At 40.0% G+C, this 12,492-nt stretch overlaps 1 protein-coding gene across 4 annotated transcripts in view; it reads right to left on the bottom strand.

Moving 5' to 3' along the window:
• Positions 1–1,025: 1,025 nt before the first annotated feature.
• Positions 1,026–12,492, bottom strand: part of PPARA (peroxisome proliferator activated receptor alpha) — a 31,406-nt gene continuing 19,939 nt past the window's right edge. For all 4 annotated transcript variants that reach the window (XM_014264140.3, XM_005482704.4, XM_074538981.1 and 1 more), the window contains 3 exons: positions 11,194–11,396; positions 8,251–8,698; positions 1,026–8,075 (listed from right to left, as the gene is read on the bottom strand). In XM_014264140.3, the coding sequence (XP_014119615.1) occupies positions 7,828–8,075; positions 8,251–8,698; positions 11,194–11,396 (899 nt within the window). In that variant the 3' untranslated portion in view covers positions 1,026–7,827. The remainder of the gene's footprint in view (positions 8,076–8,250; positions 8,699–11,193; positions 11,397–12,492) is intronic.

The following is a 12,492-nucleotide window of genomic DNA, read 5'->3' as shown; positions in this document are numbered from 1 at the left end:
TCACAGTTACCTGGCAGTGAAGACCTGGTAGGTGCAGAAAAGGCAGCAGGTACCACAGAGGGACAGCAGATGTGTTCTGGCATCTCTGGTTTATGCTTTAGGGAAAGGAGACTGCCCTACATTCCACTTGGTATTTCCTGGAATGACAATGGATTATTATCTGTGCCCAGCTGTTAGAATTTAGTTATCCCACATTCTTGCATTCCCACTGAACGTGGGCATTATGGTCTCAGTATCATTGTATTTTGGTATATATGTGATTTCACAGCCTGAATGATACCATGGCCAGCCTTTCCTGGTTGTTTTCATTGGGGTCTTCAAGTACTTTCTGCTGCTCAACATCAGGTCTTCCATGCTCCTGAGCACAGATGATGAAGAAACCAGAGTAGTTTTCCTCTGCTGTAATTTTCACTTCAGCACTCTGTTACCAGCTTAAAATATCCCCAGATTCTGGAAGGAAAACAGCTTTCCTTTCTGGAAGGAAAACAGCTACCTGTGACACACTTCCCTGATTTAATTGAAGATGTGCTCATTGAATTACTCAGTGCTGCATTTCACACAGAAGTGCTCTTGTTGAATTCCATGAATGTCTCAAACCAGCCATACAACCCATAAGAATATGGAAGATCATAGCTGGATGATGGGTGAACACCAAACTTCTGAAATATATATAAATAAATGTATATGCCACGTCTCTGGGTACGTTACACAACCACTCTTGCTTCAAAAGGCATTTAAGAGTACACAGGGAAGCATCAGTACCTGAAGATGCTTCAAATAGGCTGCCTTTTGAATGTCCCATTGCAGTGAGTTCCTTTCCTAGAGATAAAAGATCATCACATGTCATTAAATTCACTTTTAAAAATATTTTATTTTTTTAAAACCATTAAGGCAAAACCGTGTTTCAAATTAAGTTGGTTTACATTCAGTCTGAAAGGATTAAAGCACATAGGTTCCTACAGTCTCTATACAAACACTGTGAATTCAACCTCTTGTTTTTAAAGAAGGCAGAAAAAATCAGAATGTAAAAAAAGAAAAAAAAATGTTTAGTTCAAGTTTTTTCATCCTAGATCAGTAGGCTGGTAACGTTTGAGAATGCATCATCGTGTGTAGCTAGATGTGACTTTAACATTCACAAGTGCAAGATATGTTGTCCTTCCTAAAAATCCCTGCGAGACCAGGGCATCCATTCATCCTTGGAAGTGTCATTTGCATTGTTCTAACAGAGAGAAACTTGGGAACTTGGCCTGAATTAGTGGTTTTTACTGGGAAACAAGCATTCCATGAGAATTAGGTTTGACTATTCCTTGCAAGAAATGTGCTCCTTCTACATTCTGTATTTACTGAAGTCCAATGTCCTCAAAGCTGACTGGAAACAATAAGCTATTTTGTTTTCTCTTTAAAATTGATATCTTGATTTAATGAAACACTTGTTGGCTCTATTGATTAGGGCATGGCAACATTAACGACACTGTGCTTCTTTTGTGTCCTAAGAGACACAGATAACAGATCATTTAAAAGGCGAGGAAGGGTTTCAACATCCCGGGGCACTGAACCTGTGGGGCTGCATTCCTAGAGAAAATTCTGAGCAACTCTTTTAGGAGCTGTGGAACAGCAGGAGCTGCTCAGGAGGCAGGTCCCCCGAGAATCTGCTAAGGCAGACTTTGTCAAACCACTCTGAGGTTTCTGGAGCACACTGATAGCACTGAAACGTTGGTTAGGTTCGTTACTACTAAAGCAGTTACTGAACCATGCAGGTTTCTGCTCTGCACAAGGCCAAGGCACTGTGATTCCATGGAGAGAGCTGCTGTGTGTGTGGGGATGAGCCACGGGAGCGCTGCAGGTGAGCAGGGGTGGCCGTGAGTCACCTGCAGGAGGGTGGTGACCTGCTCCCAGCTCTGCAGCACGTCCCACACAGGCTGCCGGGTGACACTGCACTCCTACACGCACGGACTGCTGTGCCACCGGGATTGCAGTGGCTCAGCACTTCCCCATCCTGCCAAGCTTTCTTCCTTCTAGTGGAAAGAATGCCATGAAACTCCTGGCATTGAACACAAGGCTGGTGTCTTTACCACAACAGGGACCACCTGCATACCAACGTGAGAAAATACACCAAAATATTACTACTGCTTCAAGTACCTCATGCTTGATCTTGCAGTCCTTATTTAAGGTCCAGCCTGGAATCAGATCAGTCTCTTGTGCACGCTGCCTATCCCCTGGCAGCAGCAGCTCATCTGCAATTGAGGTCCTTGCAGCAGGAATTCTGTTTCGAAACATCCGCAGCAATGGAATCTGGCGAGACTGACGCAATAAAGGAGCTCAAGAAAAAAACACAGCCCAGCTTCAGAAGCAGAAAAAAGATTTTAAAAAAACCTGTGAGCACAATAGGAAAAAGAAAGGAGGAAACAGCCTTCCTTAGGGTGGGCTCAGTTCCACAGTGGGTTTGTGTCACATGAGGTGACAGGGTAAAGGAAGTGGCTGCAGGTCAGCACAGGCAAGTCCAGCAGAGCTTTTGCAAACATGACACAAACACCTCAGGGGACAACATACCTGTGTGGTGACACTGATGAAGTGAAAATGCCAAGTTGCAGCAATTTGAGGAAATAAAGTGTTACATGTTACAAATAAAAAGCAAGTAAGTACAAATGATAGCTAGAACATTTGTAATAGATTGTGCTCTTGGTACCTACTGTGTTTGGTGATTCACACAGCAAATTTAAGGGAGATACCTTTGAAAGGTACCTTATTTCCTATCAGATTTCCTAAGAAGGATGCTGTAGGCACAGACTGTCACACCTACGTGCACCAGACACAGAATCCCTACAAGCAGACTCTGAATTTTATTTCAAATCCCTCCTGCAGGGAAGCCAATAATGCCATTTCAACGCTTTGTTTTGTGCTGCCAAATCATGTTTGAAATACATCTATAAATGCAGCAGGTTGCCCTCAGGGCAGATGGCAGGGAATAATCCTGAGTACACGTTGTTATTCCCAGTGAGCCACAAGTCAGCTCCACAGAAAACACCAGCACCGGTGAACAAACCAAATGCAGCTTCTTTTTAGCTCTTTTCAAACGAAAATGAGCTACCATTTTCCTTGGTTCATCCAAAGATGAACTCAGTTCTACACATGATTTTTCCTATTGGTGAACTTGAGTTAAAAACTCAATTTTGGGATTGCAGCTATTCCTCAGCTAGACTTGCTTTTATTAAAATTAAATAAAAGAAAGTCTGTGTTCTATGTGAAAATATATTTTAAAGTTTTGTTACAATGGTCAACACCAAACACTGATAACTCTGAAGAATTTGTGATAGTTCTTCAAAAATGATACAGCAATAAAGACCAGACAGGAATAAATAACAAATTGTCTTTGACGTCAGCCCCTTCATCCTTAGCCCATAAAAGGAAATACTTCCTCACTGTACAAAGGGTTCACAAGATAAAGTATGTAACAAATATTTAAATTAAATAATTTACACATTTTTCTTTAAGCACCTCTGTAATTAATTTAGTGAAAGTTTATACCTTGCATTTATATTCTTGTATTTTATAAATTGAAACATGAAGAAATGGTATTACATTAAATTAAAAAAATCCCACAACACATAACAATATCAATAATCTTAGATCAAACCCACATATTATTTAAATCTCCAGTAAAAGAAGGAAAATAAAGCTGATTAAACCTAAATACAAAAATTATATGCAACTGATTATCAGGAAAGCACTTGGGCCAGAAGCAAGCACAGATACCACGCTGCACCTTACATTCCAACACTTCCTAAAGGACGAGGGCTTTCTGAGAGGGACCATTATGTGCAGACCTTATGCTGAAGCAGTACCATGACAGCTGCAAATGCATTTGTCAAATGCAGTTGCAGATTTTCAGTGAAGCCACAGGGAGCTTTTTAGGAGAGACTGAAACTGTTCCTTGCAGCCACAGCAGGATATCCCCCAGCTGCTCTGCCTCACATGGGGCCCAACTTTGTCCAGGCTTTCCGTCAGCAATGAGGAAATTCAAACTCAGTCGTATGTGACCCAGCTCTCGTGATGAATAAATCTCCCCAGGTTTCAGCAGTTTGGATAAACAAACAAATGTTTGGATGCTTATTATAAGCTCTTTGATGTGCAGCCCCGTGCCAGCTCTCTCATGAGAACAGGCTTAGTGCAACTGCTGGTATTTCCGAGATCTGCACGGGGCAGGAATAATGCAAAACTCTGCTGCCTGGCAGCCCTTCGGCTCTGCAGCAGCTGCTGGAAGCAGAGCACAAAGGCACATGGAAATGGCAGCTAACACAAAATGTGCTTTCTTTAAATGCAATGCAAGGTGTCGTTTCTGTAAATGGAAACTTTCCTATCAGGTGACAGTTTGTGTTTAAAGCAAAAGTGGGATCGGAAATTTTGAAAGGTACAAAGTAACTCATTTTTTTTAAACAGCAGCTTTAAAGGAAATATTTAAGGAGGACACAAGAATGAACCTCAGATTTCCCTTACACTTGGCACAAAACCTTCCTTTCCTTCCCCTCTTCCCCTTTGCCAAAAAGTACCTAGGGCACCAGAATAAATAAATAAATAAATATTTTCCCTCCAAACAATGCTCAAAAATGAGTAATCTGTAGGTTTGCTGAAAACTTAAGCCATACCATTGTTTCCCAGGATATTTCTCTATCCATCTGCTGTCTCTTGCCTTGAGCTGTTTGTGGGGTCTGGTTGCTAACCACAGTTCTTCCATGCTATGACAGTAAAATGAGTTCTGTTGGCAAGAATCAGATCCAAACTGTACCTGATGAGCCAGCAAACCTTTAATCCATTTTAATCCTAAAATCTGATCAATTTGCTTTCCTCCATAGGTGGGGTATTTAAAACTATTAGTTTATCTGCACATAGAGGAGCTGCTGAAGTAATTGGTCAGAAATACATCTGAGACTAGTTTGCATTCCAAATTTTAAAAAAAATGGACATAAACTGAGTAACTTTAAAACCTCCTTGGCCAAAACCTGCTGTAGTCATCTCCTGAAGGAGCAAATGTAATTCCTTAAAAGCATAATGTAGAAATGAGAAATTCTTTTGCCCATTCATTCTTGGGAAGGGAATTGTGTGCCCTGTGCCACTCTTTGAAGTGACTGTGGGAATGTGCACGGGACAGCAGTGTGGGCAGTGGAATCCATCCAGAATTTTAGGCTGTGTTAACATCTTGTTCATATTTCTGTAATTCAGAGATGTGTTCTTTTTCTTTTCTTTTTTTTTTTTTTTCATTCAGGGTCTGAAATTTAATTTAAAACAGAAATCAAACCTTTAATGTCCAAGGAAGTAGTCAAAAATTTCTTGCTAGTTTTCAAATAACAAAAAAATTATTCATTATTCTCATACTAATAACAGGACCTTATCACAAGCAGTTGCTCAAACAGCTAAATATTATGTCTTTCACTGAGTTACTCTATTTGCCATTCTTTATAGCTTTGCTGAGAATTTAAGTATTTATTATTAATTTTCCATGGTTTAAAGTGTTACTAAAGTGTTTTAGCCACTTTTGAGAACAAGAGCTGGAAAAATAGTTATGCACACTGACTGTGTCTGATTTTTCCTGAGAACCTACAGTACACTTAGACTATGGGATACAACTTTGAAATTTGCCCTTGGCAAAAAATCTGACCTTTGGGGGGAAAATATTTCAAGTTATCCTTTTTTTTAGAGGATAAACTAGCAGTTGGCTCCTACAGTTTGAGAACAGCATCTCAGAATGGCTGATATTTTGACAGCTTCTTGCATCAGCAATATCTCAGATCAATTATTTCCATGGCCCAAACCCCACAGCTCCCCAGTGAAACAGGGTTGGCTGGAAGAATAAAGCAGCAGCATTCCTAAAATCCTCTGTTTCTGAGGGCACACTGTGTGCTGCTCTGGGACACAAAAGGCAGCCCATTTCTCATCTGAGGGTTCCTGGCAAGACCAACATTCCTCTCTGAGTGTTTGAGTGTTCTTCCTGCTGGCAACAGGGAAAGGGAGGAAGTTTTGTGCACATGCAGTTACTATTTCTATCCTGCCCTAGATGCTCACCAAATCTGAGGCCTGTGCTTCAATATATCACACTAAATATATCTGTAATTATCTATAACTTCTGCCACAGATAAACCCCAAAAAGTTGCCTTTAAACCTGTAATTTTTCCAGTGTTCAGCTGTGCCTGTGTGCCTGGACAGAAAGAAGCATTGCCACTGAAATAGGAATGACAAGGTGATGTTCTCACTCCATCACTCAATGCTTGCAGTGAAGATTCTGGTGCCTTCAAACGTGCTACAATAAAACAAATACAAAGTGTTCTCCTGTGCCACTGAAAGCTTTACTGTAGTGAAAATGCTGGCACTGCTCCTGAAACCTCGTTGTTGTGAAACAGAAAGTGAAATTATGGGGTGATAATGTGAGGTTACTGTATCAAGGAAATGAAAGAGAAACAGCAGAGTGCCTGGCATGCAGCTGGCACTTCTGGGCAGCTCTCTGAGAAAAGAGCCCATGAGGTGGCAAAGTCAGGAAGCCATTTCATTGTGGCTGCTTTTGCAGCAGGAGTACAGCAAAAAAAAATCAGTTTACTCCTAGGAACACAATAAACTTACTCTCAGCTGTGCTTTCCACTCTATGACACAGTCTGACACCTACAAACACTGCTCTTGGTCTTACTGTCACCTTATCCACAAGGACAACATCTGGTGAAAACAAGTACCAAATACTTCTATCCATGAGGCCAAAGAAGGAATAGAAATATATCCAAGAGGGTAAAAAATGAAGCAGTGCATTCATCAGAAAAGCAAACAGCTCCAAACAATTATACTGCCAAGACACTTAGAGGAAGCCAATGCCTTTCCTATCCAATCATTCCTTTGGAGTCATTATCACTGCAGTAGAGTGCAGTATCCTTGATGGAAAGTTAAAATTCTTTTTTTTCCTAGGGTAGGATCAGATTTTTCAGTCTCTCCAAAACTCTTGCTAATTCAAAATAGCATTTTTATGTCAAAACTGCGTCCTGAGCTATTACAAGTTGTACAAAAATACAGGGTATATAATCTCTTTATCATCAGTGATATTTGCACATTTCCTTAACAGACTTTTGAAACAAAAAGGTCCCATCAGTTTATCTTGTTTACTCTTCAAGACACACCTGTTGGAGCATCTCTGCTGTCTTTTAGATGACTCTTTGGATTTTGTTTCATTTCATAAGACAACTGTCTTTTAAACCTGCTCACCCTAAGTATGCCCACATAACAGTAGATGAAACTGTACATCATTTCATGGAATTAAAGCAACAATGGATGAAGGATCTTTCCAATTTTTTAGAAGTGTATGGACAGTAATATCCAGCCATTTGCTACACCTAGACTGAATGCTTTAAGAAAAAGTGTTAGCTGGTTCTCAGTAGTTACCATTAGGCAAAAGTGCATTGTCTTTCTGATTGTGCAGATACCTGGAAGGAAGGTGCTGAATTTGTTACATTAATACTAAAATGACTAAGCCAAGAGGAAATACAATTTTGTTCATTTCTGTTACTTAACATTCTGATTTATTATACAAATATGTATTCCTTACCAATCTTCAAATTTCCAAATAAAAGAACCATTGTAAGACACTTCATTGAGCACTCTGACCAATATTTTTCTGCAGCACTTTTTCAAAAGAAGACAAAAGATCCCAAACCAAAAGAAGTGTAACACTCCAGTTCCCCAGTTTTAGATTTTTCCTGCTCTGGGCTGAGTGAACAGCCCATAACTGTACAAGTAGTTTTGCTCCCATCTGTATTTCTCTGTCTTTAAATATTGTGGAAAAAATACTAGAAGTCCTTAATACATATCCCTGTAGATTTCCTGTAGTAAAGGGTGTAAATGTGCATCAGATTCAGTCTTCTTGATTATCTGAACAAGCTGAGCATGCTCTGTGACCAGCTGTCGGAGGTCAGCCATTTTTTGGAGAAGTTTTGGGAAGAGGAAGGTGTCATCAGGATGGTTGTTTTGCAAGTGAAGTTTCAGTACATGCACAATGCTCTCCTGCATTTTTTCAATGTGTCCTACATTTACAAGACCAGGACGATCTGTTCTCAAAACAAGCAAAAGAATACATGTCATAATTTTATAATGATTCCTCAAAGTGTAGTTAGTGGTAGAACTGAATCTTCCAGAGGATAGAAGTTTTCCATTAAAATTTTTAATTCACGAGAGGGAAGTATTAAAATTTACTACCTTAGAGAACAAATGGGTCATGCTTACCTCCACAGCAAATAATGGCAGCAACAAAAAGGGAAATATCGCTATCATCCAAATCCAGTGCATTGAATTTCATTGCAAAATCAAATTTTGGCTCCATTATATCACAGAATGGCTTTCTCAGGCTTTTCAGGAACTCCCGGGTTATAAATCCATTCCCATAAGCCACCAGCATCCCGTCCTTGTTCATCACAGAGGCCAGCATGGCAAATATGGCTTCATACACCCCATACTTCAGCAGTGTCACCTGATCATTCAGGTCCAGGCTGGAGAAGCCAGGGATGGATTTGGCAAATTCTGTGAGCTCGGTGACAGTCTCCACAGACGTGCACTGGCAGCAGTGGAAGATCCGAACCTCGGCTTCCTTGTTCTGAATCCCATTGGCCACCAGCTTGGCCACCAGGGTCTTCTCTGCCATACATAAGGTATCCATATCATGGATAACAAATGGCTACAGAGGAAAAAACCCACTAGTTCAGTCACTAAATAATGGTTATTAATCGGGTTCTTCCTAAAAAATAAGAATTTTGCTAAATTTTCACTTCCATGCTATTCAGTCCTCAACTACCACTTTGTCATCAATGCAGTGTATGACAAACTGCTATACCTAACAAGTCTGCTCTGCAAATAGCAAATAGTCAGACGTAAAGATGTATGACATATCTTTAATTTAGTTTTATCTAATAGTTCCAGTGAAGCTCCAGCACTCCTGTGCTTAGGATGCACAAATCCATCTCAGAGCCAGTCCCAGAGGGTTCACAAAAGACTTGGATTACCTTCTCCAGAAGTCCAGGTTATTCTGCCTAAGCTCCTATTGATTCCTAAACTAACTACACTTGATGCACATCATGATGCTTTCCTGAAGTCCCCTAGGGGGAAATTACAGGCAGTAATTTCAATACAGGGCAGCATATTTCCTTAAGAATGTGAACCCCGCACTTCTCTTGTGTTTTATTATCAGATTCTCATAGACAATGTCCCAATTGTCCCAACTTTCTAGCTGCAGTTGGTGCTGAGTCATCTCCAAACAGAGAATCCTACTAGAATGCAAAGCACAAAATCCCATAATCCCATTTGTTTTGAAAGGTACATGCTTTACAAACAGATGAGCCACTCTCTTAAAACATCATTATCAAAAGCAGCATTCAGACTTTCTTATGAACAATCAGAACTGAAAAATATTTTGATATATATCTGCAGGGCAACAACCAAAATGAAATACAATCCACTAAAGAAAAACAACAAACCCCAGTTGCTTCCCAGCCTAGCAAACTCACAGCAACTGACCTTGAACAGCAACCTCAGTTCCATACACACCAAGCACCTTCCTTGTGCTGCTTTGCTCAGCTCAGATTAAACAGCATGGGGAACACATGAGTTCTGTCAGAAACTCATAGGATTCACTTGTTTCCTTCAGAAAACTGTCCAACAGCTCATGTTCCTATGGTTTTCCATTTTAAAATGTTTATTTTACTGGACATTCCATCTCACTCCAGCACCGTTACACAGAGCAGAACTTTCCATGGGAAGGTGGATATGAGTAGAAAATGGCAAAGCAAGAAACACAACACATCTCTAAACCTTTAAAAGATGTATGCTATCTCTATGCTATCTACTTTTTTAAAAAATTTAACATCATTTCAGGATGCAGAAAAGAGGCATGGCTAAGGACTTGGGAGCTAAATTAAAAAATGACACCTTGTCATCATGAAAAATGCTCATTCATTCTGAAATTAATTGTAGTGGTGCCAAAAATTAGGATTCACTGAAATTAGCTGTTAATACACAGTTCTGAAACAGGTGGGCTGCTAATTACAATCAAAAAAAACCACCTTATTTTAACATTTGCTTTTCTGCTGAAAAATCAAAAGAAAAAGAAAATTTTTTTTTCTTAAGAGAGTATGCAATAGTCTAAAACCCCTTTGCTCTTCCCTGCATATGTAAAAAATTGATAGCAGTCTGTTTGCATTTTGCACACCTCTCAGTGCATCGAGAAAGGCTGGGATAATTCATGTGTCTCTCTGCTAATGCAGAAAGCTGTAGGCTAGGCTAGGCTAGACTATTACATGCCAAATTCCATAATGCAGAAGACAGCTTGCTTACCATTTTGATAACACTGATCCCCACACTTACATGGTTTTCATTATGGCATATGTAAAGTTTCTTCCCTGCATATTTTTACTGAAACTGAAGTTGCTGATAATATAAGATAATTACCTTTTACATAAAAGTAACATAGATCACAGCAGAGCTTAAATAAATATGCATAAAGTGAAACAAGCAAGTCCTTACATCAATTATACTCGCTTATATGCTACTTAAAAAAAGCAGTTGATCCAATTAGGTAGACCTTGGCTAAATTACCCTGAAAGAAAAATAACTTCTACAGCAAATGTGTCTTCACAACCTTGCTTGCTTCTGCCTTTCAAAGGAACCATACAGAAAAGACCAGGAAGGCTGGGTGAGGAAATGGCCAGCACTGTGAACAAAAAATTACAAACTCAAGTTTTCTTTCCCCTCCTGCTATAAATATTATTCTGATTAAAGGAAAAGTCATGCAGAGTACCTGTACACCCTACAAGCTAATAGTACTTATCCTGGCATTTGTGGCAAAAAATTACATTTTTTTCACTGTCATAATAGGAAAATAATTTTGAACTGTTCTCCCCATATCAAGAGGTATTCACATTCCGATATCACTTCATTTTTTATTAAGAGCAATAATTTAGGGCTATGAGTTTCCATTTACAAGGTAATGACGTGATTTTCCTAAAGCATCTTATTATTCTGATAGTGGTTAAAAGCAACCATATTTACTACAGATATTTGCTTTGACTATTTCATGATATTTATTTTCTAAAAGATTTGCTAAAGTGTCTACCAAATTACTACAATCACCTTACATACCTGTCAGTTTTATTTTAAAGTAACAGAAAAAGTACTTACTGGATTGTTATTGGTTTTCCCTGCAAGGATGATTCTGGCTTTAACCTTGTTCATATTGAAGTTTTTCAGGTAGGCATCATGAATTCTTTTGGCAAGTGATTTGAGATCTGCCATTTCTGAATCTTCTACATAATTTTCACCTGTCAGAATTTCTGCTTTGAGCTTGGCCTTCTCAGACCTCGGCATTCGTCCAAAACGTATTGCTGATGGGAAGACAGAATTGTAAAACAAACACAAATCATACAAGAACTTAAGCCTTTTACCATTGCTGATCAGAGCAGTAAGATTTTTCTCTCTGGAAAAACTGAGGTAGAGGTGAAGACATTGCCCCCTTCCCAACACAGTCAGTGACTAATATGCTAAGTGAAGGAAATCAGGTGTTTCAGAACACAAAGTGCTATCTGCAGTGGGCTAGAACACATTCCTTTTCCCTTCTGCATTACCTAAATATACTTGTATTTTGTTTTCTCCTTACTGAGTTCTACAGCTCCCAGTGTGAAACTCAAAGTCCACCTTGGGAGCTCTTAAAACACTAAATAAACTCGTGACAGGAGCTTGGCAGAAAGCACACACACGAGCTGGAGAGCTGCAATGGAGCCTGAATCCCACTGCTGGCTCAGAACCTGCAGGGGCATCCAGTTCTTCACTCAACACATCTGTACTGCCAGTGGCAACCCCAAAGACCTCCACACTCCATACTGCTTTCCCAACAGACTAGCCCTGCAGGACTGGAGAGGAGAACAGTCTGAATATCCAATCCAGTCATTGGGATATCCTTCTGAGAGGCAGAAGATGCAAGGCTGAAACACCTCTGGGTATGGAGGTCTCCTGGTTTTTGGGCAAGTGGTGTTGCCATTCATGGGTACTTCTTCAGTTTCAGTTTCAAGCTAAGGCAGCCCCATTTTACCCTTGGGAGGTGTGCAAGGGTTTGGGATGGCTCATACAGGGAGTTGCTTGTACTGCATTTCAGCATTTCAGTGAGGACAGGACCTCACTGCTTACACTGAGCAATTCAAGGCATGAACACCATCAGCCCTTCAATGTGCCCAGGGGATCCTCTCATGACATAAGGAGGTGACTCTAGGCATGATCTGAAATACAGCTGTGGATTCAATGGAAGCCCAACAAGGAAAGCCTGTTTGGAATGTGGCTTAGGTGCTTCCTTCCCCTTAAGGGCGGGTGGTCACACTAACCTGTTGAAAAAGTGGAAGAATACCTGCTCTAAACTAAAACTTACAGTTTTAAGACCTTACACATGGGTGTAAATTCAGTAGTGCTTTTCCTGAGAAGTATTGCCAG

The sequence above is a fragment of the Zonotrichia albicollis genome, chromosome 4 (assembly GCF_047830755.1).
Source record: "Zonotrichia albicollis isolate bZonAlb1 chromosome 4, bZonAlb1.hap1, whole genome shotgun sequence".
NCBI lineage: Eukaryota > Metazoa > Chordata > Aves > Passeriformes > Passerellidae > Zonotrichia > Zonotrichia albicollis.
The sequence above is the reverse complement of the archived record's forward strand: the minus strand, read 5'-3'. Positions and strand labels throughout refer to the sequence as shown.